Genomic DNA, 15,688 nt, shown 5'->3' with positions numbered 1-15,688 from the left:
GCTTGTGCGTGACGCACATTACTGGACAGGTCATGCTCCACGCTGCAAAAAGTACCACGTTGTCACATTTATTTAAACGTTCAATTACGAATAAGTATTATTCACTTGTATACAATATTTCGTATTCGTTTCCGAGAAACTACATGGTCCTGTGTGAAAAATTGATTGCCCCCTAAAAGCAATAACTGGTGGATTCACCCTTAGCAGCAACAACAGCAAACATTTGTGGGAACTTGCAAAGAGTCTGGAGGAATTTTGAACCACTCATCTTTACATAATTGTTGTAATTCAGCCAAACCAGAGTGTTTTCCAGCATGAAGCACCTTTTTAAGATCATGCCACAGCATCTCAATTGGATTCATGGTTCCATTTATCACAGTGTGTCTTCCTGAAGCAGCAAAACAGCCCCAGACCATCACACTACCACCACCGTATTTTACTGTTGGTATGATGTTCTTTTTCTGAAATGTAGTGTTACTTTTACACCATGGAAGAATGGATGGGTAATGGGACCCCCACCTTCCAAACTTTTTTCCCGAAGGTCTTTGGGATCATCAAGATGTTGGCAAAATTGAGTCAAGCGTGGTGATGTTCTTTTTCTTCAGCAGTGGTTTTGGTCTCAGAACTCTGCCCAGTGTCTTTCTTATAGTGGAGTCATGAACACTGACCTTAACTGAGGCAAGCAAGGCTTGCAATTCATTGGCTGTTATTGTGGGGTCTTTTGTGACCTCTCGATGAAGTCATTGCTGTGCTCTTGGGATAATTTTGGTTGGAAGGTTCACCACTGTTTTTGCCGTTTGTGGATAATGGCTCTCACTGTGGTTAGCTGGAGTCCCAAAGCTTGAGAAACGACTTTATCATTTATCAATGTCTGTTTTTAGTCCATTCTAATGATGAAAGTTGGAGACCAGGAGTCTCTGGTCTACTAGATTTGTTCCCTTGCAAATATGGCAATGCAGTGTTTTGATGTACATATGACATTTAATACTGTTGCTTGTACTTTGCAGTGTAGGATTACATTCATAATACTATGCAGAGCAAACGATAACCAAAGTAAAGCTCATACTGTCATTTACTACACTGAAGGATGCAACTTTGTGTAGTATGGACACTTTTTACAGTGTTCTCCGCGTCCCCCTCCGCCCCCTCAGTAAAGGGGGCAGGTCTTGCTGTGCTGAGCTGTGTTACATCCTGTGGTAGTGATGCTGTAGCTCACACGGGGCTTTTCGTTCAGCCTTTCAGATCCGAGCAGTTCTAACAGACCTGCTTTCAGCACCGTACCCCGCAGACAGCTCCTCTTCCGTAGCCGAGCCGAGATCAGGCAGTTTTTTCCCCACTGAGGGCTTCACTCAGAGCGGCTAGCATCTCTCCAGCCTAGCGCTAGTTGGAGGACTTGGTCAAGTAGATCTCATCGTGTTGGACTCAGTCGGAACGTTTTGATTTGAATTAGTAGTTGAGGATGGCGTCAAAACACGTTGGCATTTGCATCTTTTTCCAGCTTCTTGTATTTACTGTAATGAGTCAAATATCTGCCTTTCCAACACCAACACCGTCCAGCCAGGGTGAGTTGGCCTTTTAAACTATATTTATATGACATTCTATAGACAGACATTGTTATTTGATATTATAAATAGAAATCCAACTGTAGTCTGATGTAAGGTGGGAAGATTTGCATTAAAACAAACATGAAAGAGGAACAATAACTTAAGAAATACCACCAATATTAATACTGATGATACTGAGGACTATTCTTAATAGTTAAAAAAAAATTAGGCAGTGCTTTTAACCTTAAATTGTATTATAATTGCTGTCTAATTGCAGTGCAGATTAGAATGTGTTCCACTGTTTCCAGCAGTTTGATGTCACTTTAGCTGTAAATCTGCTCATTAACAGAACACAGCAAAGTTGAGCTGCTGCAGCTCAGCAGCGTGGCTGTTGAGGCCGGCTGTGGTCTATTTTAGACTCAGTTTAATCTTTTGTTTGATAATCCGATTAAGGTCTGCCTGTGGATGGTGGTGGGTAGCTGGAGAGCAGCAGCAGCATACACATGTCTGGAAGATAATACGGAATTGAAAGGATGTCAAAACATTGAAAAAAAAAACTGTGATTCCATAAGAAATAATTCAAATATGTTTTCTTTCTTAATGACTCTTGTGTGCTGTCTTCTGTCAGATAAATCTGTGTACAATCGACAGCTGACGGAAGAAAGACCACTCCAAGAGCAGGTAAGGCTCTCTCCCATCCAATATCCGGCCTGCCCCGGCAAACATTAATAATCTGAGCTAATATGCAGAGAGGAAATTATTCATAGAATGTTTGTCATTTCCTCAGATTGCTGATGCTGACAGCGTGAAGTTTACAGTATGGTTGACTGGTAAGAGGAAACTGAATACAGTGTTGCCAATCAATTAATGACACTTTCTGCATCCTGAGTGTAGGTTTCAGCATTTCCAGTAAGACAATATGTCTTTATTGGATATGCACTGAGAACCTACAACATTTTCCTGTATTATTGATTGGATTTGTCCCTCCAATCAGAGGGGAAACGGCCCGCTTCCCGCAAGGAGAAAGATGGCGATGACTCGACTGTACAGAAGTCACTGCCCCAAAACCAGAAATTCAAGGAGACCACCGAGGTGCCGGTCCAGGAGGAGCAGAAGAAGGATCAGTATGTTCCAGATGAGTCTGATTCCACCAAGAGTAGACGTCTAGCAGAGGAATACGACTCTACCAAGAATGGGATGGAAAATGGCAAGTATCGATGTACAAGTAGAGTATAGGTGAGGTTGCTTTAGCAAGGAATGCGTTTGCCAATAGATGACATTAGAACCCTTTTTGCACAAAATAGTCCCTTGCAATATCTCACAAAAGTGAGTGAACCACTCATGTTTATAAGATATAATAAGATAAGATAAGATATGCCTTTATTCGTCCCTCAGTGCGGAAATTTGCATTGCACAGCAGTAAGAGTACAGAATCAGTTAAGCAGTACAAAATACACAATATAGAAGAATAAACAATATAAACAACCCAAGTATTAACAAAATCAACAGTTTTTCCCAGAGTTATATACAATACAGTATATAGATAATATGAAACGAGATGAGATATATGACCAGTCTATACACTGAGATCTTGCTAGTGAGTTAATATGAGGCATTATGGAAATACTTCACATAGAACTTTATTTGAGTATTCTTCTCAAGCAACAATGCCACAGAAATGGAACTTGGGACTTCCACCATTGACCTTTAGTTACATTGTGTGTGTACTATGCTGTTTATGTTTAACAAAGTGTAGCAACAGTTTTTGTCAATTCAATGTAGTAAAATGCGTTTGGTGTACAATCAGATTATGTTTTATACACAAATGACACAAAGTGTCAGTTATTCAACATGTTTGCAGTATATTTTTATACGGCTATAGCTTCATATCACTGCAGTCTTTGCGTCCCTTTCAGGAAAATCACGTTTATACTTTTGAGTAGTCATTGTACACCTTGATTTTATAATATAATAGCACTATAAACTGTCTCACCGCTGAAAATTACTGAAGAGGGGTATATTCACTGTATGCCACGTGTCTCCGCAGGCAGACACGGGCAAAAACACGTGGCTGTCATAGAGATTATCTCCTGAAAGCTATAGGGCCAGCCCTTTTCAAGCACCAAGAAAATATCTCTATTAAACATGCAACAAGATTCCTCAAAAGTCACTATTGTCCTTTAAAGTGTCTTCTGACAGATTCAGTATGTACTGTATGTATAGTTTTTATCATATCAGCACATTCTTGTTATCGCTTGATTCAGCGTAAAACTCCTGAAGTGAGGTGACTCAGACAAAAAGTGCTGCATATACGACGGCTCAGCATCTGTGATCTTCTCGTCAGGTTGTGTTTCATCGCAGTACAAGTAAAACGCTCTTGTTATTCCTCAAATGAAGATGATTCAGTAAGTCAGCCCAGGCTTGTACTGTGTGGGAGACTGTTATGAAAGTCAAGCTGTAGGAATAGCATCTCGAGAACAAAGAGGAGGTAGAGGGAAGTTCATCCCAAAGCTGCTTTTGGAAAAATATGTTACAGATAAAATTCATTCATTCATTCATTTTCAACCAAAACCACTTCAAATACATTTCAATGATTCTCTTTCATTGATCATCATTAGGATGCACGGACGAGTGGTTAGCGCACAGGCCACACAGCTAGCAGACCAGAGTTCGATTCCACCCTGGGTCATCTCTGTGTGGAGTTTGCATGTTCTCCGGGTTTTCTCCGGGTACTCCGGTTTCCTCCCACATTCCAAAAACATGCTAGGTTAATTGGTGACTCCAAATTGTCCATAGGTATGAATGTGAGTGTGAATGGTTGTTTGTCTATATGTGCCCTGGAATTGGCTGGCAACCAGTCCAGGGTGTACCCCGCCTCTCGCCCGAAGACAGCTGGGATAGGCTCCAGCACCCCCTTGTGAGGATAACCGGAAAAAATTGAACAAATGATCACTAAATCTCTAAAGCCCCATCTGTTGTTTGCTAACTTGCCCGATCTTTGATTCACTTTTTTTGACTGACCTGCATCTATCTCTCAAGGTGTGTGTGACAGGAAGAAAAACTCTGCATGCATGCATAAATCTCATTTCCCTTGATATACTGTAAAATTGCCTCTCTTCTGTTGTTGTCTCAATGCGGTAATTACACAGTGTGGTACATTTAAAGCTATCATGTATGGATGATGGGAGGCAGTGTGTCCATCAGGCCATCCATCCATCTTCTACTGCTTATCCGAGGTTCAATCAGGGAGACCCAGACTTCCCTCTGGCCACTTTATCCAGGCATAGACAGTCTTTCCAACATGTCCTGGGTCTCACCCGAGGCCTTCTACCGGTTGGACGTGCCCTGAACACCTCCCCAGGGAGGCGTCCGGGAGGCATCCTAGCCAGATGCCCAAGCCACCTCATCAAGTAGTGGTTCCACGGGAGCCAGTGTGTTTTCTTTCAAATGACAACATAATGCAACACAATTAGCTTATGCTAATGTAATTTCTCCTCTCAGATGACCCCGAGACTTTCCGTCAGGTGGATGGCACTCCACTAACAGCCGAGGACATTGTACAGAAAATCGCAAACAAAATCTACGAGGAGGATGACAGAGGTGTCTTTGACCGGATCGTTTCCAAGCTGCTCAAACTGGGCCTGGTAAGTAGGGCATTGTAGATGCAGCATCAGGTTTAACACTCTACATACGTGTAAAATCTAATGAGATGTCTGAAATGGATTTTGTTCACAATCTAACGTGTGTATTGCTGTTTTGACACTCAATAACTCCTCTGGCTGCTCGAAAATCTCTCAATCATCCTCTCTCTCTCTCTCTCTCTCGGAAGATCAATATTATATTGTACAATGCTGCTGTTCTAGCACCTTCCTTCACAATTTGGGATCAGTCTTGTTGTTTGTCTTCCTGATAGATAACAGAAAGTCAGGCTGATACTCTGGAGTACCGAGTGGCTGAGGCTCTGCAGGATCTCATCACCAAAAATGCCAAAAACAACGAGATTGAAGAAGACAATGAAGAGGACGTCAAGGTGGTGAAGGACAACCAGGAAGCCAACTTGGTAATTGCATCAGTTGAGAAGCGATGGCCGTGTTATTGATTTTATTTCAGTAAGTATAAAAATGGTACTTGCATCAACAGGATAAGTGGGAGCAGCCCAGTCGGCACTACAATGATGATGAGGATGAGGACGAAGAGGATGATGAGGTCCTGGATGAGGTGGACAGGGATGCAGGAGATGAGGATGAGACAACAGACAACACGTGGGACAAAGAGGACGCTGAGGATGACAATGAAGTCAGCACAGAGGACGGCCTTCAGGATCTTCAGTACTTCCCCAATTTCTACCGCCTACTCAGGAGCCTCAATTCAGGTAAGGGTCAGCTTACACGACAAATGTGCCTCTAGGCAAAGCTAAAGACCGGGACGTGTTGTCATGGTAATGATGCACTCAAGGATGAGTCACGGCTTGTTTTGTCCGCTTTTAAAACCAGACCTCCAAGGAAGTTTACATACACACAGACAAATACACGAGTAATTATTCATAATCCCATCACCAAGACCCCTACAGCCAAGCACCACGAGATAACATCATCACTATGGCAACCAATTACTGCAAACACAACACAGTGTCTCCCGCTTCTTTGTTTCAGATCAAGATGCTCAGGAAAGAGAGACACTTATCACCATCATGAAGACGTTGATAGATTTTGTGAAGATGATGGTCAAGTACGGGACAATCACACCTGAAGAGGGTGTCTCCTATTTGGGTAAGACAAAACACAAGTTGGTTTACAACATTTGATGCACTCAAAACTCTAAACTTACCTCAAAGAAGACCTGGGACCCTGGGGAGGATAAGCTGCATTGAAAATGGATGGATGGATGGATGGAATGATGGATGGAATAGATGGGCGGATGGATGGAATGATGGATGGATGGATAAATGGAATGATGGAAGGATGAAATGATGGATGGATGGAATGATGGATGGATGGATGGATAAATGGAATGATGGATGGATGAAATGATGGCTGGATGGATAAATGGAATGATGAATGGTGGGTGGATGGATGAAATGATCGATGAATGGATGGAATGATGGATGGTTAAATGGAATGATGGATGGATGATGGATGGATGGATGGATAAATGGAATGATGGATGGATAAATGGATGGATGGATGAAATGATGGTGAATGGATGGAATGATGGATGGATGAAATGATGGATGGATAGAATGATGGATGGATGAAATGATCGATGAATGGATGGAATGATGGATGGTTAAATGAAATGATGGATGGATGATGGATGGATAAATGGAATGATGGATGGATAAATTGATGGATGGATGAAATGATGGTGAATGGATGGAATGATGGATGGATGGATAAATGAAATGATGGATGGATGAAATGAGGGATGAATGGATGGATGAAATGATGGATGGATAGAATGATGGATGGATGGATAGAATGATGGATGGATGAATGGATAAATGGAACGATGGATGAATAAATGGAATGATGGGTGGATGGATGAATGGATGGAATGATGGATGATAAATGGAATGATGGATGGATGAATGGATGGAATGATGGACGGAATGATGGATGGAATGATGGATGGATGGATGGATGGAATGATGGATGGATGGATAAATGGATGGATGGATGGAATGATGGTGAATGGATGGAATGATGGATGGATGAATAAATGGAATGATGGATGGATGGAATGATGGATGGATGGATAAATGGAATGATGGGTGGATGGATGAATGGATGGAATGATGGATGGATAAATGGAATGATGATGGATGGATGAATGGATGAATGGGTGGAATGATGGATGGATGGATGGAATGATGGACGGAATGATGGACGGAATGATGGATGCATTCATAGATGGATGGGTGGATGGGTTTTATCAATTCAGCAAATGTGATTTTCAGTACATTTACTACATGAACTCATATTGTAGCTTTTTTTCTACTGCACATTACAAATAATGCATGAACCTACAGAAGATGGAAACATTATATTTCATGTTGTCATTTGTATTACAACACAAATTGGATGCATTTTCCCCCACTTTCCATTTATGTGGAATTTGTCCTTGTACTGCCTGCCTGGTAAGATTTAGATGGAACAGTCCTTCGCATGACCCTGAGTAGCAGCTGCCCTTTAATGATGCTCTGCTGGCGTCATTCAGCAGAACAAAACAGCCATATACCATTACGCACAATGTGAGTCTCCATAGTAACCGGGTTGGGTTTGGTGATATAGGTTGTTTTAGGTTGGTAGGGACAATCGAACAGAATTTCACTATCACCTAGCAACATGTATAACATAAGATCTCTCACCTCACCTCCCCATGCTGCATTCAATTCAGTCAATCAGAAATAATGAATACACAGACACGATAAGCACAGTCCACAGAAGAGGAAGCGTGCGAATATGGAGGGTGGGGGTGTTGGAGGCTGAGGAAAAGGATTTCCAAAAAGATTTGCCTTTTGCCGCACTACATGTGGGAGTAGGCGGCATGAATACAGACAGAACTTGCAAACAGAAGGTGAGATAGTAGATAGTACGGCACTACAGTAGTACGATGTGTTTGTAAATGAGGAGCTCACTATGCAAATAACAGCATCTCTATTAAATTACACGGGCTTATACGGTGTGTGTGAAATTGTACCGTTTTACCGCTCAGCAGGAAAATAATCTGTGCTCTTCGCTAATGAATGTAGTCCTTTGGAAAGTCTGATTCACACAGGAAAAGCGAAGTAATGATGCAATGGTGATTCAGGTCAAAATAAATGTTAATGTTCTTTCTCACTCACCTGCAGAGAATCTGGATGCCATGATTGCCATGCAGACTAAGAACAAGCTGGGAAAGTCTCTCGGACCTCAGGACTTTGCTGGTAAAACTGCTCTTCACCTTACAAACCCTATGGTTTACCTAACAAGCTGTTGTACTTCACTCTTTGGTACATGAAATGTAAAGTATTGCAGTGAATACAGTATATACTGTAGTACAAACAGTCGTCCTCTGCATCCGGCTCAAAACACATGCGAAGAATAAAAGACGTACAGTCCATTGTCTTCCACTTGACTACACTGATAGCTATGGCTAATTGCATTGTTTGCTTATTCAGCCATATTGGATCACACATCTACAACCAAATATTCATTCATTCATTCATTCATTTTCTACCGCTTTTCCTCACGAGGGTCACGGGGGTGCTGGAGCCTATCCCAGCTGTCTTCGGGCGAGAGGCGGGGTACACCCTGGACTGGTCGCCAGCCAATCACAGGGCACATATAGACAAACAACCATTCACACTCACATTCATACCTATGGACAATTTGGAGTCGCCAATTAACCTAGCATGTTTTTGGAATGTGGGAGGAAACCGGAGAAAATCCACGCATGCACACGGAGAGAACATGCAAACTCCACACAGAGATGGCCGAGGGTGGGATTGAACCCTGGTCTCCTAGCTGTGAGGTCTGCGCGACGGGGGGGCGCTAAGAAAGTTTTGAGTGATCTCATTTCGACAAGGAAAAAGTATTAAATTCAAGAAAGAAGTCATTGCAAAGTACAAAGATGGCAAAACCACACCCAAGAACAATTTGCATGATCAGTACCATAGTTGGTGGAAATTAAAAATATCTACTGTATTGTATCAGTGTATCCAGAGGACTACATTAAATACATTATTGATTACATACATTATACTGCACAGAGGACGGTTGTCCATGTTGTCGCTTATACTGACATGCCTAATAACAGTTGCTTTTATTGGCAGTGGGGAAGAATATGGACGAGGACGACAACACCAAGGCCAAAACTGCCAAGATGCAGAAGGAGTATGAGAACCTGAAGGACTCCACCAAGGAAGAGCAGCCGCCTACCAGTTAGTCTACTAAGCAGTCTTGATGAGCACAACCCACACGACCAACTTGTGTCTGTAGAGATTGGAATAACATCTAGACTTTGTTATAAATGTCTTTTTGTGTTTGTTTTTTTTTGTCGTGTTTGAATAAATGCATAATCCAATTCAAATGTAACAAAACGAGCTAACTTGATTGAAACCAAACATCTATTTGGTCCTATTTAAGTCAGCAGTTGTCTACTAAATGAGCATGAAGGGGGAAGTCTGAGACCATCTCAGATCTTTTGTTTCCACTCAGCAGAGCCAGCAGGAGATAAATAAATAAGACAGTGCAGCTGGGCCAATCCCAGCACAGAGTCCTTGTTTGGCCCAGAACTAGGCCAGTCCAATAAGGGACAGTCAAAATCCTATCACAGCTGCCACTATTTCTTGTCCGTCTACATTGTAGTGTATTAGTGTATAGTAAACACAGGAGGATTATCGTCAGGGAAATTATTGTTTTTGTCAATTCTATACATAACAACAACATACAGGGTGAAACAAAAAACTGGAACTTTTTTTATTATTATTATTATTGCTATTTTTTTATTTCTTCCTTCAGATGGCGTCCTCCTGTATCAATGCATTATTGAAATCTATACTGTGAATTAAATTAAATTATCTGTTTTAATATATCCAGAGTTCTTGGTCCAGTCCTAAGTTGTAAAAACGTCAGAAATCCCTTCTGTACAGCTGTCGAAATATGATCATTTTTCTAAAACATTTTTATGGCTTCCATTGATCCGTGGTTACTTTACTTGCTGCCACTTGATCATATCTGCCAATGTTTTTTGGGTCACCCTGTATGTAGTATATGAACACAATTCTATCGTGTTTAATCCATAAAAGCATTAATCATCGACTCATAGCTTCTTGTGTCAGTTGTGATCTTTTTGTAAAAATAGGTCATTTTTGACATATTAAAAAAAAAAAAACAGTTCTCATAACTAACTTTTATCTGTACACTTCAGATCATCCTGGCAAGTCGGAGACCTACCTGGAAGCCATCAGGAAGAACATTGAATGGCTGAAGAAACACAACAAGGAAGAAGGCAAAGATGGTGAGTTTGCGACATTTAATAAAGTAACTCATATAACAGCTGGAGTATCTATACTCAAATATTTAAATGTCGAAAAAATGGAGGGTTACAAGCAGGTCTACACACAGAAGAACAAAACATTTAAGCCCTTTTGTTGTGCTTAATCTGCAATTGAAATGAGTGTGGGATGCTGCACTAGACGCTTGTTGCACAGCTAATGAATATGGATCCCTCTTGATGAGTTTGCCCTAATTATTGTTGATCTGACAAAGGTCTATTCAGTAAATCTATCCTACTGGTTCCTCCGTTTTAATGAGATGTGTACAGTATGAATCCATCAGAGGATTTACTAGACTATTTTCTTTTGAGTCTTTAACTCACCAAGATAATTTTGGACAAATCTATGCTTACATGGATGTGGGAAAAAGTTTGGACAAGGTCCCCTTTTTTGTGACTAAACTCCATAAAGGCACGCTTGGATGAGTATGGTGTGAAAGAGCTTGAGAAACCTCACAAATGTTCTTTGCGGTGAAAAAAATCTCCCGAAATTAAAAATAAATCCTTACAAATCTAGTATAACGTCCCCCCCCCACAAGAGTGGTACAGTACCTGGTCTTGCTGCAAAGGAGTGCTATTATTTTCTTCTTACACTTACGCAATGCAGCCTACAGGCAAGATTTTATATGGCACCACCCACTATCTGCCCTTTACATACCCTGACAAAGGAAACTGAATTGCATTGTTTTATCATTGTCTTTCATTTGTCACCTGATTAACATGGTTCATTCATTCATTCATTTTCTACCGCTTATCATCACAAGGGTCGCGGGGGTGCTGGAGCCTATCCCAGCTATCTTCGGGCTGGAGTGGTCGCCAGCCAATCACAGGGCACATATAGACAAACAACCATTCACACTCACATTCATACCTATGGACAATTTGGAGTCACCAATTGACCTAGCATGTTTTTGGAATGAGTACCCGGGTGGGAAAACCCACGCATGCACAAGGAGAACATGCAAACGTCACACAGAGATGACCGAGGGTGGAATCGAACTCGGGTCTCCAAGCTGCACGCTAACCACTCGACCACCGTGCAGCCGATTTACATGGTTTGTAAATTATAAATACAAATATATCTGAAATACAATAAAAACATCCTTATCACAAAACAAAAATTCCATAACGTCATTGATAGGCAATAAAGTAGAACCTCGGTTAGCGTGTTTTTCAGTTAACTTTGCTACATTTTCCTGACGAATACCGATGATGCTTACTAGTGGAGATTTGAACCCGAGGTATCCACTCCAAAGTCCACAACGCTAACCACTAAGTTCATATAAACAGGCATTTGTTGTTGTACATGTCAGGCTAATGTGAAATCAATCTGATACTTTTATCCATTTTATTCCACTTAAGAGAGTGTAAAGAAAGGAACAACTTTAACAAAGCATTATAAAAGGCTGTGACAAGGCTTTTCTTTTATATAGAAGATTTATGACTTCTTGTATTTTTTATGGCTTCGGGGGAAGCAGCATGTGGCTGCACAGCCTGAAAACTGATAGACACACAAAAGCCTCCCTGCTGTTGTAAAAATCAATGTCCGGTGGTGTTTAATTTGGTAGCAGGAAATGAAATGTTAATGAGCCCTGGCTGTGCAGGCCATCCAGTACAGAAAGAGAAAATGACATTTACAGTAAGCGCTCACAGCGCTTTATTGAACCTGATTGGACTAGTCGCCGCTTGGATGACGTGTTTTAATGGAAACATTCAAGTAAAGCCTGACTCTAGAGCAGGGGTCTCAAACTCAATTTACCTGGGGGCCACTGGAGCTGGGGTCTGGGCGAGACTGGGCCGCATCAGGTTTTCTAAAAAAAAAAAAAAAAAAACGCATTTATTAAAAACACAAAAATGAATAAACTTTGCTTTGGTTCCGATTTTCTACAATAAAAGCTCTGATAAAACATTCCACTGTTCTCAAATATCTTACTTTTTATTTTTCTACACAAAATAAGATGAAAAATAAATAAACAAATCAAGAATAAAGAAAATCAATCAATCAGTAATAAATAAATAAATATAATAATATAATAAAATAGTAAATAATAAAAACTTAAGAAACCACATATAGTTGGTGGGTAGACAAATTATTATTTTCAGATTAAAATTAACAAAGCATTATTAGAGCCCTGTAGACATGACAAAACACCACTATAGTCACATTTATACTCTTTTTATTTACAACATATTGCGCAACTGCAGGGTCTTGAGACACATGCTAACTCGCAAACTAGAGAGCTAGCGGTAGCCTTCAAGTTATTTCCTTTAAACTTAAATAGCCAAAAACTTACCACTTCCACACGGATAGGGAGGATAACTATTAACAGTTATTTAACCTTTAACATGAACATTAATCAAACGTAATAATTTTTCTGGGTACATGATACCATACAGCATCCATATCAAACTTGCGCGTTAAACTTTCATATCAAGGCGGGGTGCCTCAAACTAGTGTCCTGCGGGCCACATTTGGCACGCGGGCCGCGTGTTTGAGACCCCTGCTCTAGAGGATGACAGGAGCCACCATGGATGTTTTTTTTCACGTGGGATGTGTTTCATCTCCGTGGTTGTATGTGGGACACTTCATTAGTATTCTGCTGCGTGATGGTTGTCTGGGACAACAGCCGCCTCCCTGTGATGTGGCCAGGAACAACACACACTTCATCATAGGAGAGGACACACGGTCACGGTTAAAGAGTACACCCTGTTTTCTTAAAACGGGGCTTTTCAAAGTGTGGAATAGTGAGAGAATCCACATATCCATATAAATAGAACAGTATGTTTACTAAATATAACTGAATAATACCATTTAAGAGTACATTGAATCATATGTTGTATGATGCAGTGCAGTTCTACACCAAAGCTGATTTGTATTGATCCTTTTCGATTGTGCACCTGTGAAGTGTACCTAATGAAGTATTTATCTTGAACAGCAGGTGGAGGACAAAACCTTTCTGCCCCAAGCCAGTGTCATAGAAACAGACAAAGCGTTTATTATGTTTACTCCAGCAGGCGCCCATTAGGACAATCTCAGCAAGCAGTTTGTGTGTATGTGTGTGTATGTGTGTGTGTGTGTGTGTGTGTTTATGCCTACACCTTACAGATTAGGCAGCAGAACAGATGGACATTCAGGCCACATCCTAGTTTTGGTTCTCCTTTGCCTCCTCGCCATGAAAATTGAAAAAAGAAAAGATGGCCTCTAATCCCTAACACACGTCATGTTTGTCATCAGCAAAGTGTATCCCAGTAACTGTATCGTGAAGGGAGCCGTATATTGCAAGGACTTTCCCGGATTGTTATTTGATCTCTTCTATTTCGTTTGAAACTCATTTGTTCCGATGACTGATAACACACAGCTCGTTTCTAAATATAGCTCACTTTATGGGGCTGCATTAAAGGACAGATCTAGATATTGAACTGCTCGTAATTGATGCCCGGTAACACAGCATGCATGTTTTCTTCTACTACACAACCTCAATCTGTTTTAATAGAACTGCAGAACAGATTATGTCTTGTTTGGGTGTCTTGATGTCTGATCTCTTCCACAAACCACTGTTACTTTATCGTCTTCTCACTGTGCAATATCCCGAGATACAAGAATGGTAACGGTACCATTCTAAATGTGGAGTACCAGCTACTAATGCATGTATTCTGGTAGATGTAATCACTGTGAGTTGATACCAACCTAAGTATTTTATATATATATTATTCATTCATTCATTCATTCATTTTCTACCGCTTTTTCCTCACAAGGGTCGCAGGGGTGCTGGAGCCTATCCCAGCTGTTTTCGGGCGAGAGGCGGGGTACACCCTGGACTGGTCGCCAGCCAATCACAGGGCACATATAGACAAACAACCATACACACTCACATTCATACCTATGGACAATTTGGAGTCACTAGCATGTTTTTGGAATGTGGGAGGAAACCGGAGTACCCGGAGAAAACCCACGCATGCACGGGGAGAACATGCAAACTCCACACAGAGATGGCCTAGGGTGGAATTGAACCCTGGTCTCCTGGCTGTGAGGTCTGCACGCTAACCACTCGACGGCCGTGCCGCCCATATATACGTATTATTATAATATAATAAATATAATATATATGTTTTTATTTTTATATATTAGATTTATTTTTTTTATATATAAAATATAATAAATTATAATAAATAATATAATATTATTTGGGGCAGTTGGGGACATTCCAACAAAATTTCAGTACTCCCGTGTCTATGACCGACTATTACTGAGCCCTAGTGACCAGTGTGTGATACTACTTAAAGGTCTTTGAATGCATCTTTTGAATGTTTTGGTTGTGGTTTATTATAGCAAGTTGCTGTGATGTACAATTGCTCATATTTTGCCCTTCTCATGTAGTCAAATAAGTTGACACCAGTTCTTTGTTGTGGCAGACTATGACCTCTCCAAACTGAAGAACTTCATGGACCAGCAGGTTGACTCTTACATTGAGAAAGGCATCATCGCCAGGGACGAGGGCGACACCATCAAGAGAATCTACAGCAGCCTGTGACGTCATCGTCTATCCTCTAGAACTGAATCTCATACTAAAAGAGAACCTTGATTTCTTTCTCACACTTCATGGCATGGTAAAGTGTATTCATAAAACCTGTTTACACTCCCATACAGGCTACAATCATATTGAGGGGACAGAAAGCTTTTAACAAGGCAGTTAAAATGATTTCAATTTGCACGGCAAGATTTGCAAATAATCCCTTGCTTTGTCATCTCCCTTATAATTTTAAAATACATATATAAACAGTATATATTAAATAAATTGTACCATCATTTGTAACCAAACTTAGCTTCATTTTCTGTTTATGGTGTATATGTAAGATCTTATCATATTCCTGCTTTTCATTTGACCAAAAATATATGTATTACATTGTAGTGAATTCCACTCGATTGTAATAACTCCGTGGCCCACAAGGGGGCAGTCTGTCAATCATTCGTCTCCACTTGTCTGTAAGTTCAACATTTCCATTTCGGTAGAAGCAAGATGAGCTATTTTTAAATGTAAATATGTGATTGTTTTCCTATGGTGTGAAAGCAATTAAAACATTGCCTTTTATTTGCAAGTGTGCTTAAT

The 15,688-nt window shown here is 40.7% G+C and overlaps 1 protein-coding gene across 1 annotated transcript; it reads left to right on the top strand.

The window, feature by feature from the left end:
- Positions 1-1,185: 1,185 nt before the first annotated feature.
- On the top strand, positions 1,186-15,670 carry scg3 (secretogranin III). The gene is made up of 12 exons (XM_058089333.1): positions 1,186-1,562; positions 2,173-2,225; positions 2,332-2,374; positions 2,539-2,751; positions 5,046-5,188; positions 5,458-5,604; positions 5,685-5,916; positions 6,197-6,313; positions 8,395-8,469; positions 9,358-9,465; positions 10,455-10,544; positions 14,994-15,670. The coding sequence occupies exons 1-12, from the start codon at positions 1,460-1,462 to the stop codon at positions 15,110-15,112; spliced, it is 1,443 nt and encodes a 480-aa protein (XP_057945316.1). The 5' UTR covers positions 1,186-1,459; the 3' UTR covers positions 15,113-15,670.
- Positions 15,671-15,688: the final 18 nt, after the last annotated feature.

Source organism: Doryrhamphus excisus, chromosome 12, assembly GCF_030265055.1.
Source record: "Doryrhamphus excisus isolate RoL2022-K1 chromosome 12, RoL_Dexc_1.0, whole genome shotgun sequence".
Taxonomy (NCBI): Eukaryota; Metazoa; Chordata; class Actinopteri; order Syngnathiformes; family Syngnathidae; genus Doryrhamphus; species Doryrhamphus excisus.
The sequence above is the reverse complement of the archived record's forward strand: the minus strand, read 5'-3'. Positions and strand labels throughout refer to the sequence as shown.

Bases quoted from the DNA above. Each gene is read 5' to 3' on its own strand.
- scg3 (XM_058089333.1), top strand. From the start codon at position 1,460: ATGGCGTCAAAACACGTTGGCATTTGCATCTTTTTCCAGCTTCTTGTA. The intron at 2,226-2,331 runs GTAAGGCTCTCT...TCATTTCCTCAG, and splicing joins AAAGACCACTCCAAGAGCAG to ATTGCTGATGCTGACAGCGT. The intron at 5,917-6,196 runs GTAAGGGTCAGC...TCTTTGTTTCAG, and splicing joins ACTCAGGAGCCTCAATTCAG to ATCAAGATGCTCAGGAAAGA.